The 22,342-nt window shown below is 33.6% G+C and overlaps 2 protein-coding genes across 5 annotated transcripts; both read right to left on the bottom strand.

Annotated features, from left to right (window-relative positions):
* Positions 1-490: 490 nt before the first annotated feature.
* Positions 491-4,926, bottom strand: LOC144567266 (Tetratricopeptide repeat (TPR)-like superfamily protein). 2 transcript variants are annotated; one of them, XM_078317362.1, is made up of 5 exons: positions 4,765-4,926; positions 4,133-4,181; positions 3,754-4,043; positions 1,712-1,858; positions 491-961 (listed from the first exon to the last, which is right to left on the bottom strand). In XM_078317362.1, exons 1-5 carry the CDS (start codon positions 4,903-4,905, stop codon positions 680-682), a joined length of 909 nt encoding a protein of 302 aa, XP_078173488.1. In that variant the 5' UTR covers positions 4,906-4,926; the 3' UTR covers positions 491-679. The 2 variants fall into 2 exon arrangements, with proteins under 2 accessions (XP_078173488.1, XP_078173489.1); XM_078317363.1 differs by having other exon boundaries at positions 4,133-4,185; positions 4,765-4,916.
* A 5,854-nt stretch (positions 4,927-10,780) lies between these two features.
* LOC144567845 (uncharacterized) lies at positions 10,781-21,521 on the bottom strand. Of its 3 annotated transcripts, none has more exons than XM_078318036.1 (17): positions 21,407-21,521; positions 19,507-19,588; positions 19,106-19,259; positions 18,612-18,741; positions 17,726-18,014; positions 14,668-14,851; positions 14,335-14,436; positions 14,090-14,258; positions 13,529-13,671; positions 13,301-13,384; positions 13,052-13,210; positions 12,874-12,957; positions 12,615-12,752; positions 12,111-12,223; positions 11,791-11,944; positions 11,611-11,710; positions 10,781-11,138 (listed from the first exon to the last, which is right to left on the bottom strand). In XM_078318036.1, the coding sequence occupies exons 2-17, from the start codon at positions 19,584-19,586 to the stop codon at positions 11,038-11,040; spliced, it is 2,184 nt and encodes a 727-aa protein (XP_078174162.1). In that variant the 5' UTR covers positions 19,587-19,588; positions 21,407-21,521; the 3' UTR covers positions 10,781-11,037. The 3 variants fall into 3 exon arrangements, with proteins under 3 accessions (XP_078174162.1, XP_078174161.1, XP_078174163.1); XM_078318035.1 differs by lacking the exon at positions 21,407-21,521 and adding an exon at positions 19,719-19,860; XM_078318037.1 differs by lacking the exon at positions 19,106-19,259 and having other exon boundaries at positions 21,407-21,515.
* Between the last annotated feature and the right edge of the window lie 821 nt (positions 21,522-22,342).

Here is a 22,342-nt window from a genome sequence, read left to right as displayed (position 1 = left end):
GAATTTTATAATTTTCTTCTGAAATTTAATGATTTTTTTTTTTTGCATTATATTTGTTTCCGCTAAAGAGAATATAAAGTGTAATTACTACATAATTTTTTGTTATTTCTCACAGAACAGTACTATTTATTGTTGAAATCCATAGTCCATGTGAAACGGAGGCGGATCTAGGATTTCATGAGAGGGGCAAAAAAAATATCAAATCAGATTTAAATCCAATAACTAAATGAGCACTCGATAAAAAACAATACTTTAACTTATATTTTTCAATGCCCTGACTTATAATTTATGATGCTTTAACTTATAATTCTAATTACTAATCATAATTTAAAAAAATTATTTTAATTTTAACACTAAATTTAATCCGAATTATAAATCAAACGTTCAGAGAGAATTTTTTTTTTCAGAGAAAACAAAATCAATCAGTACCAATAGATCACTAAAACTTAAAATCCCTCCCAAAAAAAAAAAAAAAAAAAAAGACTTCGTGAACGCATTTTACAAAATATAATACTAAATTGCAAAAATCAGTACCTTTTTTCATAAGAAGAAAAGGCAAATTTTAGTAAACATTACAAATATTGTTCTATATCCTCCTGGCGCAGTGAAAACTAATCCAAAAATATATTTGAAACAAAAAAGCAAACACTACGCAACCACAACCAAATCTAAATCCCAATCACCGATCCTCTGATTTAAACGTCACTCCTTTATACATACTGACCTTATCTCTCAACGCTTCTGCTCGCTCCCTTGCCACTTTATTATTTGGGTCAAAAAGTAAAGCCTCTTCAAATGCTCTGAGTGCCAATTTGAGATCCTTTCTACTTTCATAGGCATCTCCTAGGTTGTTCCATGCAGTTACATAGCCCGGTTGAAGCTTCACTGCTTTCTCAAGTTGTTGAATTCCTTTTTCTAGCTTGTCATCTCTCACGTAACATACCCCAAGTGCATTGTAAACCTATTAAAAGAATCAGGGTTGCGCTTAGGAAGGGACCAATATAGAAATTTTGCAATGGGGATCCATTTGTCAGTGGAGCATCATATAATTCTTATATTGATTTTACAATTCATTTTACAAATATGAAGATGATAGTAAAGAACTTCAACAAAATTTCATTTCCTTCAGTTCTGTTCATATTTATGTTCTTTATATGTGATATGTCTTTTTTAAATCCGCTGCTATTGTCTTCTAATGAAGTGCCAACGAGCGGTACTGCACTAAATTGGTAAGATTCTGCATACAAGAGGTTTTTTTTTTTTTTTCTCATTAGTTGCTATAAAACATTCTGAATTTCAGCCAAAAGGAACAGAGGAAAAGTCAATTCCAATTTGTAATGTGCTGGTTACATTCAGCTGCCTAAAATACTGTAAAAATAGCAGTATAATATTTTCTTTCCGGGCTTATTTGTCACACCTTTTAACTTATTTCCTTTCAAACTTTATGTTACTGGAAATGATGTCGGATTCCACAATAGGCAGTGCTAAATTTCATGATTATCTCTGTTCAGACCAAGAGTAGCACCAGTTATTATCTAAAAATAGGCCTGTTTGATTAGAAGAATTTCGGCAATGAAATAGGCATCGCTCAATGCCCTGATTATCCCCCTTTCACTGACATACTTGAATATACTTTCACATCTTTTGACTCACTGTACCTTTTAATTATTTATTGAAAAGGAAATTTAGTAATTTAGAGAATGATCAGGACCTGAGCAAGATCTGTATCATCTTTATCCCACTTTTCAATCGCTTGCCGCAAGTACTTGATAGCCGCTGGGTAAAATTTTCTTCTCAGCATTACTGCTCCAAGTTCAAAGCATTCTGTGGCCGATGCATCACCGCTCCTCACTTGCTCCTATATTCCGTAAAAATTGCAAAATCATCAGCACTGACACAAAACCAAACAATCCTGTCCCCATCCCATCCCCAAATACCAAACACGAAAAGAAAAGAATAATACAATAACATTAACAATAACTATAACTTGCACAATAGAACGGTTAGTTTCCCGGGAGATCACTAAAATGATCGTCTATACAAATTGGTTGCTGACTCTTTTCACACTCAATCAAGTCGCTAGGTTACATTTTCCATAAAAAATCTAATGGAGTGTTGAGATCACCATCCACATCAGGAAAAAACATGTCCTTATTACAAAAAATGTTTATGTGAGCATAACGTTGTTGACCTAGGCAGTAAATTGTTCTCCATGGCATGCCAGCACTCTATTTCTTTATAAAAAAGTGCAAGGTTCTGAAAATCATCGGAATCGGTAGGTTGACCATGGAACCGGAATCGGATGAATCAGTCGAAATCGGCTGAATCGGATCGGAAACTAGGATTTTCGAAAAAAACATGTTTTGAATTAAAAAAAAAGGAAATTTTTTCTAAAATGATATTTTGCAAAAAGTTATGTTAAGAAAAAATATTACACTTAAATAATCTACTGATATAATGTAATAAAAACATTACAAATTAAATTAGTAAAAATTATTTAAATTGAATGAATGAAAAACTAATTCCAAAATTTTAATTGAAAATCAACTGATTGGGCTACAATTGAAACATAAAACTTAAAAATAAATACTAAATTAGTAACGGCCCAACTAAAAAAAAAAATTTCAACCCAATCAATGGAATCTCAAATTTTGGTCCCACTTGTCAGTTTCTCCTTCCCGTTTCCTCACTCTATCGACAAAACAGCGTGTTTCCTTTCTCTCCGTTGACAAAACAGCGGCCCGCCCATTTCTACTCAAAATTGCCCGACCTTTTCAATTTCACTGATTTTTCCGTACAAAACTCGGTCAATTTTACAATTTGAGCCTGATTTCACCGATTTTCCACATAAAACTCGCCTAACCGTGTAAATTGGGCAAAACTCAACTCGGCACTGACCGATTCTGTTCCGACTCGGCCGAGTCAACTCGGAATCGGCCAATTTTCGGAACCATGAAAAAGAGACCGATTGACCTGATCAAGAAAAATCGTCTGGATCGGGGGCTGATATCTGACATGGAGTTTAGTGACCTCTAAATAATTTACCTTTAAAAGAACTAGAGTAGAAACACTACACTTTTCAGCTTTTGATCTAACAACATGAACATGAACATTTGCAATAGCCCAATCAAATTCGAGTAGAACTAGGGTGCTCTTAAGCTCTCCAAGCTATTTTGTGAGCTTGATTCTAAAATCTATAGAAATTACTTCAAATGACATATCCAAACTGCTGAAACCGATTTACTTCATGTGTAATGCGTTACATGTCAAATTTATAAATTTTTGACTTAATTTAATATAAAGTCAAGCAGTCAAAAAATGATGAAAAATAAACGCATTAAAATTGACTTATAAGCCTTCATTTTTTGACCACTTGACTTTATACTAAATTAAGTACAAAATTTATAAGTTTGATATGTAAACGTATCACTCGTGAAGTATATCGGTTTCAACGGTTTGGATTCGTTGTTGAAAGTTAATTCGACGGGTTTTAAAATTAAGCTCACAAAGTATTTGCTGGGCTTAAGAACACCCCAGTCTTACTCATCAAATTCCGATTTCATCACATTTAACCACCCTTCACTTTCTCCAATTAAATTGTCAGGCAACAGTTTCTAAAAGCTTATTTTTTTACTGATGCATACCATTAAATTGCATAAAAGGTAATTATTACTCATTACTAAATTTTACTGATGCATATCATTACTTAACCCTTAAAAGAAGCCCTTTAAAAACAAAATTCTGAGAAATTACCTGCAATTCCTTAGCAGAAAGGTCGAGTTCTCGTCTGACGAGAACCTGACGAATGACAAAAAAGGTGCCAGCTCCAAGGAGGCCGAGCAGAGTTAACAAATATGACAGCTGAATTCCTAACTCGAATAATTCACCTACATCATACACCATGTTCAGCTGTGTCCCCTCACTAGACTGTGCCCCTTGTTCCATACTTAACCAGGATATGATGCTACATGGAAATGCATGCAATAGCAAGCTTGCTTGGGTCTGGCTCTTCTTATTCTTGGTCATTACTGAGAACTCCACAACTGTGATGCCATAACAATTTTGTTAGATTATAAAGGTTAATGTAAGCCTCAATTGGATGGAATTTTGCCTTTGTTGTGGATATACTTACCTCTGTCAAACCTTGAAAATGAACTGCTTGCAACTTCTCCATTGATAGCCTACCTTCATATGATCAAAGGAAGTTAATCTAACTACAATCTGCCCCACACATATTGCAAAGGTAGCATCATGGTCAAATTTCATATTTCGTGAATTCTAATATCATCCATAACAATCTTCACAAGATGTGATATGTAATGTTTGAGAACTTAACAGAATAGAACTACAATTCTCTGACTGTCGTGTTAGATTTTTGCTAGCCTTCCGTAGGCTACTGAATATAAAATCTAAAAGCCCTTGTTCATACAAACCGTGAATTAAGCACCTATCCATAATTACTGACAAAATGCTACCTTATGTCCGTAGATTTCTACACTGTTGTCTCAGTAATTAGAATTATAAATTCAACAGCACACCTCTAAATTTAACTGTCATTTGCAAATCAAACAACTGTGCTGACGTGTACATCATAATGAAAATCCTGAAAATAAAACATATTTTCAAGCTAACAGGAGAACAGAAACCAATTTTGTTCTGGTATAGGCCTAGTATAACTTTGTAGGGACTGTACACCACAAGTTCCCCTTAAAGAGTTTCTCATAGAATAAACAAAAGAGAAAGGAGGCCATGAGATATGCTCACCGGAGCTGCGTATGTGGGGCCCACAAGTCGAGAAGGGCGGCGGGACGAACGGCGCGGGAGAGTGCTCCTAATAGTAGTATGGCAATGAAAGCACTTTGGCGAAGATAAAAGAGGAAGAGGTCTGAGGCCGAGAGATGCCATCTGTCACGCGCAGATCTGGAAAATGTAGTGCTGCTGATATTAGTAGAAGATAACGGATCATGGGCCTTGCGGGCCGAAATATTATATCATCGTTAATTGTTTCAAGAGCCCATTTTGCTTTTTAGGCGTATGAGACTGCGAGTAGGTTGAAGAAACATAATAATTGAGATGTAGATTTTAAACGGTATCGGAGCAGTTTTTTTGCAGATCTTTGCGTCTTCCTAGAACACAAGATCAGTTCAACCGGATCCGAGAAGAGCACGCCAAGTTGAGGAATTTTCTTGTAAATTTTTTTTAGACACTTTGGAAGTTTAATTCGTTAGAGTATTATTTTCTTCGTGAAGATTAATTTTTGTTCTTTTCTGAATTTTTAAAACATAAGTTTTTTTTTCATCTGAATTCTTAAGACATCATTTATTTTGATTTTAGTCCTTTTGAAACTTTTTTTTGCCTCTTTTATCTTTCAAAAGAGCATTATTTTTTAATCCGTTCTACCGAACACGAACACGAGCTTTTTGATACCAATTAAAAATTAAATTTTATATCGGTTACCGATGAGATTATAACTTAACCATGAAGAAAAACGAAATTGGGTTTGTACTCGCCAATTTTTTTAATAGAGAACATGTCCCTCTAATTTATAATATTAGAAATATCTCCATTCAAATTCAAAGATCTTCAATATTTTTCCATTAAACGAATAGAATAATAATAAATTCTAATTTATAATTAACATTTTAATAAATTCTGAAATGACAATTTTGGGCTTGCATTGGAGTGAAGCTTTTTAAATATACATATCATTTTGTTGTTGTCAATAGGAATAAAATTGGATTTTGTGGCAATGGAGTAGATGATGGAAAGCGGTTATTATGAACTATGCATTATCAATTTATCAAAATATCCGGAAATACATCAACATTTTTGATATTATGAGAACTGATGTGGCAGTTTCAGGAATGTGAGAATGATTCTTATTTAGAAACTATGCACAAAAGTTTTTTTATTAAGAAACTGTTTAAACTTCATACTGACCAAATAATTGGCTGGCTTAATAGAAACTCTAAAATTAATTTTAAAGATTCAAGAGTTAAAATTTTTAGAGATTTTAATTTCTAAAAAGTGATTAACAATTATTTAGAAACTTGCTGGCACGTATGCTCTTAGAGTAAGCTTTCCGTAATTTTTTGTTATTTCTTTCTAAAGGACTGCTAACAGTGCACCAATTCTGTGTCTTTTATTTTTGTTTTTTGCAGTAAAAACGAATGTCTGCACTGCGCCTCCACTTACATGCTGTGCGGAATGAGAAAATTGAGATTGGAGATGTTTAATAAAAAAAAATGTTCTATAATAATATTATTTTATGATGGAACTAATAATATTTTTTTGTAAAAAATTTAAAAATTAAAGAATAAAATGAAAAATTTCAATTCATAGACAATACCTACAAGTTTGCATATCTCATTTCTCGTGTTTTGACACGTCTCGTGCACATGTCTCCATAAATAAAACAATTCTTTGTTTTAACTTCGGATATTTTAGAAATCACACAAGTCCAAATCAGATTTTTTTTTAATCACAACTTGCGTGATTATAGGTGTTTAAACAATACAATACAGACATTTATCCTTCCACAAATTAGTATTCGGACTTAAAAAGTTTCTATTCAATACTTTAGTGATGAAGAATACCTATTTCAAGTTTAGGGTTGATATTTTTTTATGCTATAATACTTGTTATGTTATATTGATGTTTATACTGACACAAACTATTGTTTCATACAATTAAATGATATATTACTAGTCATTTTAAATAATATCTTATTATATACTAACAGATATACTACTTACAGATAGGGGTGGCAACAAACCGAACCGAACCGAACTTAACTTAGGTTTGAGTTTGGTTTGAATTAATTTCGAACCGAACCTGATTTGATTCGTTTCGAACTGAACCCATTTCGAATCGAATTAATTGCGAACTACGCATTTTTCGAATCGAACCCGAATCGAATCACGAACTAAATTATTTTTTAGCAGTCCTAGTTATATCGGTAGTTTATGCATTAATTTTTTCTCGCGGGACAATTCACATGGCTTCCTTTTACCGGTATGAATTATGAAATAAGTGTTTTTAAGTTGAAAAATTGTTCATGAAAAAATACATCAGAGACGGCTTTCCTGGTATAAACTATGAGAGACGACCGAAGAGAGAGAAGAGACAGTCATCTAGGCCGAAGAGAGGAGTGACAGCCGGAGAGATAGTCAGTCGCCGAGAGCGTCGGCTAGATTTTAGAGCTAGAGGGAGAGTGAGTTAGGGAGAGGTGGAGAGAGAACTAGGTTATTGAGATTTGAGAGCGAGGGAGTGTCGGCTAAGTTAAATTATGACTCTCTATCTTCGATTTTAATTTCATCAGGTAAATGGACGGCCGATGTTATTATGAGATTCGAACCATAAAAATGATCGAACCCATTTCGATCGAACCAGGCTAGGTTTGGGTTTGGTTTGAATTAATTCCGAACCAAACCTGGTTTGGTTCGTTTCAATTCGAACCCATTTTGAATCGAATTAAACTCGAATCAAACCCGAATCGAATCACGAACCTCGAATTTTTTTGCCAGCCCTACTTACAGATATGAAAAAAAAAATTCTGCATTGCAAGGTGTTGAAAGAAATTCCGTCACAAAAAAGAAATGGTGCGAGAAAATGACCATAATAGGATGCTGATATCTAAAGGAGAAAGATAGAATAGTGGATGGAATAGGTGAGGAAATTTCAGAGATTAAAATATTTTCTCTTTCCTTCTTATTGTCTGAATGAAGAGAATAATTCTTTCTTTTTTTTTAAATCTCCGAAGAATTTTTTTTACTCATCGTGATTTATTCGAGGATTGTGGAATTGTGTTTTTAGTTAAGTGTAAAATACCGATACAATGAGATGTAATTATAAAAAGGAAGTGAACCAGTAGAGACTTATTTGTTTATGTTACAAATTGTTTTTCATATTATTGAATGTATTATTTTTAATTAAGAGAAAAATATTATAAAGAGCGAGTCTACAGTATATATATATATTTTTAAAAGTTTTAGTGGCTTGGGAAATGACATACATACCAGCTCCATTCGGCAAACCAAATGCCTGTAGGATGAGGAAGTCGAAGAGTCAACTATCAGTTGTATAATACACAAAATTTGTGTAGTTTTTACAATATACTAGTACCTTGTTTGGATGGAGGAAGGGTTGGAAAAAAAAAATCTTGAATTGTGTTTGGTTGACAAAATTATCTCAGAGGTGAAGGATATATAAGGAAAAAGGTTTAACCTTGCATGCTTGTAATTAATAGAATCGATTTTCCTTTTGATTTGAAGTATAACAAATGAAAAAAAAAATTGTTGTAAATATTTTCAAAGAAATGACAAAAATGTCCAATTCTATTTCTTACATGTATAATTATAATCAAAGTCTCTTTGTCACAAACCTACAACAGTCACCAAACTTCTAATTAATCTTCTAAATTTTAATTAATAAAATAAAAAAAAGACGAGAATGAAAGTTAAATTTATTTTTCCACATTAATCATCCAAACACGAAAAAATCAAGCATATTAATCTTCATTTCTATTCAATTCCATTTCCTTCTATTTTTCACCTCTTCTCCCTTCATCTATTCTCCATCCAAACAAGGTCTAGGAGTACATGTTTTTTCCTTCATATTACTCCTGTATCGTACATAGGGCCACAATATTATGCATAGTGCACATTGTTATGTGTTATAGATTCATATCTTCATTTTCAAAGTTCAAATAAGTGTTCAAACTACTCAATATGATCTTCATATGAAAACTTGAATACTAAATTTTTTTTGTCTTTTAGAATTTTTTACTATTATTTTAGATAGGTAGAATATCGCTTAGTCTAAAGATTATGGACTATCTAAGAGGAGGGCAAAGTGGAGGTGGAGAGGAACGCAGAGAGGAGGGTGAAAAAGAGGAGGCAATGGTGGAGAAGAGACGACAGAAGAGAGAAGAGAGGCGTGAGGTTTAAAGACTTGTTACATAATTCAAAATTGAAAAATCAGTTGCAGACTATTGAACTAGTTGGGGAGCTGAGGTGGGGATGAGAGTTTGAAGGATAAAAACATTATTCTTTTTTTTTTTAAATATATTTGATTAAAATCACCATCCGTAATATTTGTTAACTTGAGGCCAAACTGCAAAATTTACATCTAATTAAACTGTTAATGTACCGTTCGTTCGTGAATTGTAAACAGTTCAAATTTGCAAGGTGCCTACGGGCTTTGAATGACAAACCAAAAAAAAAAAAAAACAGTTCAGATTTGCACCCTTTCGCAAATGACATCTCGAAATAGTTGGCATATGATGATTTACTTAGAAAGTCTCTAGTTTTTACTAATGATTGACCGACTCTTTCAACACTCTCTCTCCGTTTTATTTTTAAACATACCTCTATTAAGAGGTGCAACCCTTTATCCTCGTGATGAATAATACCTTCCTCTCTGTTTGCATCCGAGAAGAAAAGTATTCTTTTCTTTTCGTGAATTATCATTATTCATTATCTCAATTAATTAAATTCTGATCAAACCCTGAATATCGCAGAGTTATCATCAATCACTTTTATGATGTGTCCTAAGAGGTGATATATTCGGATTAATTTATGACAATTTTAAGTCTCACATATTAGAGACAGAATATACTTAATGACAGTGCTTCATATGATCCGAATAACACTATTTTAACTACCCAAATTTTTGAATTTTTACCCAACTAGATTGTTCAAAACCAAATACATACGATAGATAGCCCATTCCTTTGTTCCTTTTATATTCATTCTCTAAGTAAACATGGGTTTGATATTCTTATTTTAGGGGAGGGATTTGAGCTAGCTCCAACCGGTTATAATTTTTCTGAGTTGAAAAAAAAGATAGAATATCTATCTCTCGAGCGTTATTGTCACAATGAAAAGGTATTTATATTATAGGTCCCATTCTTGGTCAGAAACAGTGAAATTGTCCTTTCCATTCTCTCATAATAAGAGTAATAAGATAGTCTATAAATAAGCAAAATAGTACGTAAAGAGAGGTAAATATGAAATAACCATAGTTAATGCGTTAGATGGACATCAATGATCAATCTACTGATGTTATTCGATATGACCAGATTATTTCGACGGGAGCGTGTTAGCAATATTGCCTACGATGAACGAACCCAGTTTCATCAAAAATGAAAATAATTCTGTTATTCATGCCGTCTTGATTCATTACTAGCAGAATGCATGAGCTAGCTGAAATAACATATGAAGGGCAACCCCTATGTAAAGATGGTGCATTTAGAACACGCAAATTTTTAAGAGGAGGGTTCAAATGCCTCCATGTTTTTGTGTCTGCATCATACCTCCACCTCTCTTTATCGTTTTCAAAGTTCAAACAGTCGATCCGAACCGCTCAATCTAATCTCCATACTAAAATATGTTTGGAGACCAAATTTTATATTTTTAGAAATTTTTTTACTATTTTTTTAGATAGGTACAAAAATACTGTTTTTAGATGGTTCAGATTTACTGATTTTGTACCTATCTAAAAAAATAGTAAAAAAATTCCTAAAAATATAAAATTTGGTCTCCAAATATATTTTAGTATGGAGGTTAGGTTGAGCGGTTCGGATCGACTATTTGAACTTTGAAAATGATGAAGAGAGATAGAGACACAAAAACATGGAGGTATTTGAACCCTCCTCAATTTTTAATTAGTCTTAACTGCGGAATCAATGAGTCACAGCAGAAATTTTTTTATCAAAAACTGTAATGAAAAAACACAAGCAGACCACCACCCCATGAAACATAACCAAAAAGGTGGAAACAACGAGAATGTACAAACATTTTGTGCGGCCATCGAGTTTACAATAGCACCAAACACCTACCGTATCCATCATATAACAGCACTATCAGAAGAGATCTTGACAAAAAAAAAAAAAAAAAAGGTGTCACTAACAAGCCATCTGAAAACATTTCCAAGACATGCTATATAGACCCTCTAAAGAACTACCAAAAGTCCTATTTTAAAAAAAATGAAGCTAACAGTCAGCAAGGTATTGTTTTGTTGCCCCTTTTTTTTCTGCTAGTATTTACCCCCTTTTGACTGGCCCTGCCTCAGCCTTTTAAAGCTTTTTGTCCTATTAGTTTCTTCAATGTTCTCACTAGTTCCTTCAAAATCTTCATCTGCCAGGCGAGGAGAAATAACTATTTAATGTACTCAATTCATAAAAATAAAAAAATAAAAAAAACATCGATGCTTTTACCAGAGTGTAGAGATGATGTTCAAAAGCTCTAGAAGTTCGGTAGATTCTGTATTTTAATATCAGGAGATGCATGCTTTACATGCTTGTATAAACTGTTTACTTCTTTGATTTGTCTTGTGACTTATAATTGTTAGCTTATTATGCAAACTTTTGTAACTAGATTTTGGTACCAGGCACTTGCTGATACTTTTAAGAACATTTTTTAATGAAACAAGTGGATTTTCCACCTTTTTATGAAAAATAAAAATAAACAAATAACATAACAACACAAGAAAGTGGAGGAAAAGCAACCTTCAGGGGAACCAATTGGTTCAAACAGACTGAAATCTACAACATAAAGGTACCACAATCCAAGATATTCAAAATTCCTTCTGATAAATTAATTTATTTACCATCAGTAGAAATTATATTAGTGCCAGTGTGGGTTGTCTCAGTAGTAGGAGAACTGCCCGAAGCAGGCGAATGGTGCTTTGAAAGTGGCACTCTTCCACGCTAAAAAAAAGAAGTAAATAAATAAACATACCAAAGAGCTTAACAACTAGTAAATTCTGAAATGGCTATTTATAAGATACCTTGCCAGGGCCAACTGGTGGAGAACCATGATCCTCTTTGGTGATGTTTTCTATTCCATAGCCGGTTCTCTTGGAAGAGACCGTAATCACATCACGGCCCACTTGTTTCTCAGGATCCTCACATTTACCAGAGTACGGAGGCATAAAACAGAACCTAAAAAAACAATGAAATAGTTAATAACTATAAATTAGGCCCACGTAGACTGTCTTTTCTTTATTTCATTTCAGTATATGAAGATGCTCAGAAGGTAGATAATACTGACTGATATCATATCACTGAAAGCAGAGATATTTATGTATGCTGATGTAAAAAGGATTACCAGTCAAGGGGCAATGTTTTGGCGTCGAAATCAGACTCCAGAACCCTCCATTTGCGGCACTTATCACACTGAACCCACTGATGATCTGGATTGTACCGATCTGACCCCTTCTTCTGGAATATACAATTTTATTTTAGCAAATCTACATCAAAGTATCATATATAAGTATTATCCGTACCTTGCTTCAGCCAAGAAATACAGTGGGCGGAGCCAGGTGTTCAAACAATGGGGGTCAAACACAATGGGAGTCAGCTATAAATTAGCTAAGAATGGGGGTCAATTTACAGTACTATTGCATTTTACTATAAATTATATAGAAAATTATGCATTAATACAAAAATTATGAAAAAAATGGGGGTCAATTGACCCGCATTCAATATATATAAATCTGCCACTGCATGTATATATAGACATACTTTGTTCTATATATCTTTACCATAACTAAGTATGTTCTATATGAAAGCTGAATACATACACAAAGTATGCTTTATATCAGAAACATACCAAGTCAAGTGTGTCAAAATTCCGGTCCCAATATTGGTCAAACATTTTGCCAAGACACTCTTCCAGCTTGGCATATGTCTCGCAATCCTGGAACCCCTGCTTGCTGTTCATCACCCAGGGGTTCCCGTCATCACCATCCTACAACAATTTTAACATTATTTTTGTAATAAAAAAATCACCTAAAATGAAAGAACAAAAGTATTCAAAGAGAAAAGTGGCCCGTGGAATAGATATACGATTCAGATAAAATATAATGTACCATCAAGTTAGTGACATCGACAACACCAAGAACTCCGCGGCATACTTCCATATTGAATATTTGGGAACCAACTCTTTTATATGCCTTGAAGAATATAAGAAAAAGAAACCTGCAAATATTAAGAAAACTAACAAAAAGGAATTCAATAAACTACCTAAAAGGAGAAACTAACACCAACCTCTATGAGCCGACCATGCCAGTACAAAAATATACCACTATTAAACCTCTCCCATTCAGTCTTGCTTCTTCCAAGTGTCAGCTGTAGAGGCTTCCCCATAATTATATCATTGACTATTGCTGTCTTATTCAATGACTTTGCCAATGGACGGGCTTTAACCTGCAAAAAGCTCATAACATGGGTCAAATAAATATACTATTAAATGGATAAAAAGTATAGAAATAAAATAGCTAATGAGGTTGTATTTACCAAGGAACGCTGGATATATATCCTCATGCGAGGATTTAAGAAAATGACTTCCATGTAAGCCCTAAGAGAATAGTCCAGCGGAACCTACAATGAAACATTAAAATGCATACACACTGTAAGGTGCAGAGTGCCTAATGTTATCTGAATTTTCTAATTGGCAACTGACGGAGAACAGTTAAGAAAAAAGAAAGACATAATATTAGGAAACAAAATAGAATAAAACAAAACCTCCTGAGATAGATGGCCACGACGACTCCTGATTCTTTTAGAGCGAATCAAGATGTCTCCTTTATGCTCCTTGTTATCCCAATCCAAGGTGTAATTCTGTCCCCACTTGTCAAGGTTCCATATATAGATTTGGGTCCCTGTACCTATTAGCATCAATTTTCAGAGCATTTTCAATATTTCTTATTATTGAAAATTGTGGATAGAGACGTAAGAATTGAATTATCTATCCTATCTGGTAAAATAACCAAAAAAGATATGTACGGTAGTTCTAACAAGAACTCCAATACATACAAACTAATGCATCACCAGATGATATCAGTATAGTCATGTAGATATGATTGTATTATTGTACTAAATATAACCTAACATTGTTTTGTTCTTTGTTGTTACTTGCTCACACTGCATGAGTTGCAATTGTTTGGAATTGACTAATTGGATCAGTTTTCTTTTTATAAATGGCTATTTTGTGCTTCATCCAAATTTCTAAACGTGAAAAACAAACCAGCTGGTATTAAATTAGTCAGCATAGCAATCCTAAGTTCTGATAACACCAATACTCACCAGCCTCACCAAAAAGCCCTAGTTTTTCACCAAGAAAGTATTCATTAAATGGAGAGAAGTCCTTAATAGCCTTCAAAGTGTATTCTCCAGAGGCCTCTGATTGAATATTCAAATCAAATTCCATGTAGTTATCATGCTTCCAATAGCTGACCACAGGTATCTCAAGATTCTGAAAATAAGGAAAATTAATAATTGGGTTCAAATGGCAAGAGCATTTTTTTATGAAAGAAAGGTAGCAAACTTACGGGCTTGCCTTCATTGAAGGACTGAGATAGCAAAGCCACAGATCTCGAGTTGGATGTCTGGGTAAGCACAATAGCATCTTTTCCCAGTCGCATAGATCCAGTCTGTGGTATTGATTGCTATTAAATGACTTGATCGAAGTAAAATATAAAATAGAAAACAGCTATCTTCCAAAAATAAAGATAATGCTTGCTAACCCAAAAATAAAGGGAATTATAGAAAATAGATATTTTTGAAGCCAGACCAGTCCACTAACGTATAGACCAGTACAACCCTTCAATGCTTTAATCGAAACCACAAACAGAATATATAAAGGTATAATTATACAAACCCACCTTAAACCCAATACCAAATCTACCAATATGATCAGGTTGTTGCCCCTTTGGCAAGCTATGTCCAAATGCAATCATGGTCATCATCTCATCATGTGACATCCCCTGCCCATCATCCACTACAGACAGCACAGGAATTTTCCTCCCCTCTTTCTTCGAATAGAGGCTCTCTATATTGATATCCAATCTATTCCACCGAAGAAAGAGTAGGTAAATGACAAGATAAAACAATAAAAGAATCACCACCCATCTGCATAACCCAACACAAGTATAGAAATGTGATTGACCTGAACTGCACCTGCTTCATCTTATAAAGGACAAGTTCAATCCAGATCCAAATCGTCGGATCCTTAAAATTGTTAATGGTAGAATGCTCTAATTTTGTCAAGAACTTTCAAATGTAGACAATTAAAGGTCTGAAAGATTTGCTGTGATATGTCAAGGTTTCTTTATATATTAGCATTTAATTTTAACTATGGATGAGATTATGAACAATGCAGTACTTTAATAGTAGGATTTAAAGTTTTTATTGATACTGTATATCAAAACACAGATCAAATTGTAATTACTATTTGGATCAGTCCACAATAGTAAACTGCTGAATATTACTATAGAGACCTCAAGCAAAACTTCAAACCGACATGGCTTGTTCCATGATTATAATTTCAAGGAACAGAAAAAGACTGTTCAAGTACCTCTATTTTTTTAGCCTACAGAAGAAACCTCATGCTTTTCCTTATCATTTTGTTTAGAAAGAAAGAAGAAAAGTAATATAAAATTTTACATAATAAAAGATCTAAAAAGAAATGGTTTCATCATTTCCTTGGATGCATGCAAAAAATTTGCAACATTTTTGTTTCATTTCTTAGCTTCAAGAAGAGGAAGAAACAATCCCCATAAATCGTCCCATCAATCCATTTTGCAAGTAGCCATTAAAATGAAACATGGGAGTCTATAACATACAAGTAAAGAAAATAACATATATCACATGTCATACTTTTATTTGTAATTGCAATTTTTACATTTCTTTTAAGTGAAGGAATGATAGAAGCACAATAAATGGAGTTATTTGAATTATTTTCATTGAAGTGGTACAAAACAGTAATACTTGTTTTCTATTAAAGAAAACAGCTTATGAGTTATTTGAATCATTTTTTTTTTAGAATTGATACAAAGAACATGAGTTCTTTGCATAAGAAAAACTTAATCCAAGAATCAGAAGATTTCTCACAATTTAATATTCAGCTTAGGTGTATGATGCTTCAGATTAGTTCTTCCCATGCAAGGATTTGTTTCTAGCAAATTGAAGTCTAAGGTTTGCAAAATTGAAGTGCATTTCATGTCACATGCCCTTTTGACATTTTCGTCTATATCAAGCATCCACTAGTCCAGGTATAAGAGTAATCATTCATGCATTCTCGTATGTTTATAATATTAGGGGAAAAAAAATACTACTGTCCAATTATACTTGAGAAGTATCCTGCAGGACCTACAACACCGCATTTCTTTTAGTTACCAATTATAAAAAAAAAAAAGATATACAGAGTTGACATATCTTTTTGAGAATTTTCATTTTTACCCGTACGCAGGTGTTACATGCACACCCCCAAGAGGCGCCAGGCATCTGTGCACCCCTCTTTGCTTTTTTTTCGTTCAAAAGCTATAGCGTTATCTTTGTTGGGAGTACTGATTTTGATTAATGGGATCCACAGTTTTTTAATAAAAATATTTCTTTCAGGATATGTGTTCCTAGCGCGCTATAGCGTTTTTGGACCCTAAATGCTAAGCTATGGCATAATAATGCACTATTTGAGCTACGGACGCTATAGCGGTAATAGCAGTTCGCTATAGCATTTTTGGATCCTAAACGCTAAGCTATGGCATAATAACGCACTATTTGAGCTATGAACGTTATAGCGGTAATAGCAGTTCACTATAGCGCATAGTGTGTAGCGCAAATAGCGCCCGCTATGCAACATTTGTTGTTTTTTTTTCAATTTATATGAGCTTTAAATAAAGGCTCAGATTGGATTTTAACCGTAATTTTTTTTTTTGCAATTGACGTACTAAGCTTTATATTAAACTATTAAATATTTAATGAGAGATCCATCAAACGAAATCAAAATAAGGAAGCTACAACGCGCTATGCAACATGAGCTGTTTTTTTTTTCTTTTCAATTTATATGGGTTTTAAATAAAGGCTTAGATTGAATATATTAAGATATTTCTTGAAGTAACAAAATGATACTTACTATACAGTAGTTTGAATATTTTGAATATATTAAGATAGTTAATTATGCCATGATGTCTAGGTTATTTTGAAATTTAAATAGAAAAAAAGATAGATTATGTCATGATGCTGAATATATTTTAAATAGAAAAAGATTGATAGTTTATGATATAGTATTACTATGGATATTTTGAGTCGCAATTTGGACTTTGTATTGGTTCAATATGAATATTATAATTTTTTAATCAATTTGATATTATTTATTGTTCTATGAGACGTAGATAATGTTGATATTTATTACAAATATATGATATATTTTTTATAAGAATAAGAAAATGCTATGTAGCATAGCTTTCGCTATAGCGACGCTATTGCTATAGCTTTTTTTGTAGGCTTCCCGTTATGACGTAATAAACGCTATTTAGAAACTTGCTAATTATATTAGTGGGACCCACACTCTTTTCCTTGGTATGTGTTTTTATAAGATATAAAAATATATCGTTCAAAAGAGTAAATCCAAAAAGAGTGGGACCCACTCTTTTTATAAAAAAAATTCAGGGCATGTGTTTTTTTGGGGCCAATATTCTTGACAAAGCCAAAAAGAATAAACTCTTTTGAACGAAAAAAATCAAAGAGAGATACGCAGATAATATATGCACACCAACAAAAGGTATGCAGATAATACCCATGTACCAGGCAAAAATTAAATTTTTAGAAAAGGTATGTCAACTCTGTATATCTTTTTTTTTTTAAATCGTAACTAAAAGAAGTTTGGCCTATAACAAATCAAATAAAGTAATAATGGATCTGAGGAGGCTTAGGGTGTATTACCTTTTTGATCTGGCATCCCTAGAATTATCAACCAGCTCAGCAAGTGCACCAAATATCCAACCAGCATGAGTCTGGCTCAGGGTCTTCAGATAGGTCGGGTGGGTGCTTGAGAAATTCTTCTCCACAAAAGGGACTTTTGGGACATTAGTAGCCTCACCAACAGATAATGGGGCAGAGGTAGTAACTTCCCCCTTAATATACTCTGCATTGTCACCAGTAACCTCCAAAAGTCCAGTCACATTTCTATCGTATGTTGGTGGGGTCGGCACTGTTAAATTATGCACCAGCTCTGATAGAATTTTTAAGGCATACAGTTTTAGGTTTTTGGTCAACATAGCATATGACTTGGACTGCTATTAACTGGTATTTGGAAACCAAGGAACGTGAATTAAGCTAGAAATAAAGATGTAATATTTCTAAAAGGATGCTTCATTCTGCTATTATCATTTTACTTCTTTTATTTGATTATCATTTTACTTATTTTATTTGCTACCCAATACCCATTTAATTGTGTTTTGTTGGATTTAGTTTGAAATTTATCTCTAATTAAGGTTTGTTACCATTAATTAGATTAATTATATATGAATTAAGACTAAGTAGCATACACAAATTAATAAATACATAATCAAGTTACATGGGTCGGGTCGGGCTTGGGTCAAAATATTTGACCCGAGTCGGGTTGGCTTTGAGGAAAATAACAAAATAATGCTGACCCGACCCGAGCCTAAACCTGACCAAAATCAGAATCTGACCCATTGACACCCCTAGGTACATTTGACTAATGATCAATTATACTTCATCATGTTTATCAAGTTGTGTACTATTATCCTGAGCTTAGCTTGTAATTTAAAATGTGAAACTCAGATGATAAATCCAAAATTCGAACCTGGTATATGGATTGGGGGGTTAGGAATATAAGGTGGGGTCAGAATGTGATACATGACTACAGCATGTGAAAACTTGGCATCAGGAGCTTGTATATACAACTCGTATCCCGCCAAACTCACCAATGCCACCTTACAAAGAAGTAAATAGAAAGTATATAAAAAAGCTTGTCTAAAATGTAAATTAAGACAAAAGCTCGAACCAACTCCCATTATTTGGGTCCAATATATAATCTATGGTGGAAAAATTAAACTAAAAACAGAATGCTGAAAAAGTATGCTTAACCAATTACTAAATTATAAATGCTAGAAGTAGAATAAAACTGCAACCAGTCCTGCAGTTTTAGTTCCAGCAGAGCCCAAATTTGTCACCGCAGGAAATATCAATTATAACAATAAAAAGTTAAAAGATTGTTTCTAGGGATATCAATGGCCACATACAAGTTTTTTTCATTAGTATGTTAAAAAATAGCTCCGCAATTATGACCCAGTATACCCTTTTATTAGCATGAAGGAACCTCATGAAAAGGGGCCACTCTTTGTGTTGGTAAGAATTCTCTGGTTCTGGGACCAATTGGAACTGAGGGAAATCAGATTTTCTGTAGTGTTCTACTGGAAGGTACTTTGTAATCTGCCACATTGATGTTTGCCTGTGAAATTTCCAAAAGAAAATGGACAAAAGAGTTCCTTAGTACCAAAAATGAGCAATTTCTTAAAATAGATGTGCAGGCAGTTTATTTCTCTGAAAGAAAAAATATTTTCATAATCTCATAATTTAAAAATAGCAAATTACATTGCTCAAGCAGAATTTTGAAAATTTAAGATCGCTCATGTTGTTTTACAATGAATTATTAGTAGTTATATCGGCATGATATTAGCTATAAAGGAGGCACATACAGATGAAAAGGAAGCTCGGTAGGCTTTGTTCGGCATATTGTCTTGTTGTCCTTTTGTAAAGTAACATAAATTTGAGACATCCCTGCAATAGCAATAGCTTGTTTCAGCTACAGTTCCCAGCAAAATGTACAGAGGGGAGGGGGAGGGGACCTTTGCCTACTAATATTATGTAACTTATATAGGTTATATGGCTTGAATTGATTCATCAATACCTGGACAATAGGTTTCGCTTGGCTAAAAGAGCTGGTGTGCATAAAGCAATCATTCGAAATCAAACAAAGCCATCAAAGATTTCTCAATTCATGGCCAAGTTCACTTCACTTTAGTTATTTTTACCTCTACTTGCTAGTCACTCGCAACAAAAGTCAAAAATATCGTGCACGCTACACAAAAATCTTTACTTTTCAGTCATTCCCATAATTAGTAGCTGAAATATGAAGAAAGGCTAGTTAAAACATTCAATGGACTATTTTTTCTTGCTTTATTCAATTCAAGTATCTAAGGGAAGATTCATAACAATGAGAAGAAAGAAAAGGATGTAAGAGAATATAACAGAGGGAAACAATATTGTTGTCCAAATTTTAGCACCACCTTTCAGTTATCAACGGTAAGACAGATAAATAAAAGTAGTGTTGTTTGAGCATTTTCCTAAGTTTCGTATGAGCATACATGCTATTTCTCAGTTGATGAGGTCCACGTGATGTTTCAACATTTTATAGAGGTTAGACAGACATTTGATATGGATGTAATAAATGTAAAAGATAAAATGGGAAGAAAAATTCTATTCACATACTATTCAGACTATTCCAGAAACTGAAATATACTGTAGATGTGGAAGGTTGGCTTAACACTAAGCACTCTAGAAGGATTCAAAAGTGAGATTGGATTACAGAGAACAGTAACGAAATAAGTATACACAAGCATTGATTGAAGAACAATGTAGTAATTACCAAATGTGAAAAATTTAGAAATTTAAAGAAAAAAAAGACAAACAGGATATGAAATGGGACATTATAGACAGATTGGGCCATTTATAGACAAAATAGGAACTTTACAGATCATACAAAGACACAATTCCTTGGAAATAGATGAAATTGGTAAAACACCAAGTCAAAATACCATCAGAAAGGAATTTCACCTTTATTGGAAATATGAAACCGAGAAAAATCAGAGAGGAACCCAAACCCATACTTTTAGAAGCGGAGAGTTCGTAGACAATGTTTGTAAACCCCAATTTTAATTGGCAAACAGGTAATCTCTTTCTACACAATATAACACTGGTAGGTTCGCACACATTTTCTTCAGTCTAAAATTAGTGATTTCATGCTCTGTTTCATCACTTCTCCGTTCAAATTACTAAATATAAACATGTAGGAAAATGGGCATCTATTTGCATTTATACCCTATAAGAAGAACTTTTACCAAATGCAGAAACTTTTAATCTGCATTTCGGTTACCTGCTCTAACCTTTCCTATATTCTACCTATGAAATTGGAAGACAAAATAACAATTTGGATGGCTTAGATGCATTTAACCAGATTTTTGAGCCGTAATTAATGACGGAATCTAGTGAATGTAACTCACAAGAAATAAACCGCTCGTTTTGCAAAAGATACTAAATCTGTCTATAATTGAAGCGAGAGTTGAGAAGATAGAAAATTAACACGGGACAACATCCTTTAGCTCTGCAGTTTTTTTTCAAAAATACACAACGCCTCCTTATACGGAATAGTAAGTTTCACAGCAAAGGGGACTGGTGAAAGAAAGGTTTCAGTTCTCAGTTTGTACGGATAATGCCACGTCATCGACTGAGGTGATCGCCGTGGTTAGGACTTATAACCGCTCCGTCGATCAACGACAGAGAGAAAAGATAGAACTAAAAAGAAGAAAATGATTTTACCTGCTCGACTGCGTCTGGCGTAGCGAAAGCGAGAAAAGGATAGAGAGAGAAGACGAAGAGACAATGGAGACACTCGGAGGGAGATGAAGAGACGAAGCTACTACCCACACCTATTATGCAGGGGAGACGGTCAGTACTAGAGGTTAAACCCTGTAGTGGGTTTATGAGCTGAAGACAATTTTGCCCCTGGACTCTCCTTTAATGACGGAAAGACCATCGATGCAGATATCACTGCCCCTGGTATATCGTTAAACCACGGAATTGCCATAAAGATTTGTTTTGTTGCCGAATGAATGGGATGTCTCTCTTTCCAGGTGTGTATTTGGATTTCAAATTTTGATTTTAGGTCCTGTTCGGCGAACGGATGGAATGGAAATAGTACAGGAAAAATTTGAAATGAAAATGACTGTTTATGTAAAAAAAAAAAAATTTAGTCCGAGTGAATTTTTTTTTTTCACATAAACAGTAATTTCGTTGCTGCAGTCGAACAGACTCTTAGAATTTCTGATGCAAGTGGAAATTAGATCTCAGTAACTTTTTTATAAATATCATAAAACTATCTCCATTCTATTATTAAGCACGTTGGGTGTCCGATCCGCCAACGGCTACGATTGAGAGATGAAACTTCGGATTTGATCTCAGCTCTCCAATTACATAATTTGTCTTTTTTTTGATTAAATGCATCTCTTTTATGTATAGAAGTCTAGATTTAGTTAAAAACATACCTACCACATGTGTTGCTACACGATGCCTTACAATTTAAAATGAATAGATTCTGAAATGTAGCGATATATTTATTTGTTTTCTTATTCCTTTATTTCCATATTTCTCCTCTTCAATTGAGAAGACTCCACATTCCATTTTCTTATTAATTGTTTCCTTACTTCTTTGTTTCTATACGAATCACAATGGAAATTATTTTTTTTTAATTTCCTT

The sequence above is a fragment of the Carex rostrata genome, chromosome 16, assembly GCF_964058835.1.
Source record: "Carex rostrata chromosome 16, lpCarRost1.2, whole genome shotgun sequence".
NCBI lineage: Eukaryota > Viridiplantae > Streptophyta > Magnoliopsida > Poales > Cyperaceae > Carex > Carex rostrata.
This window is presented reverse-complemented; position numbering and strand designations above follow the sequence as displayed.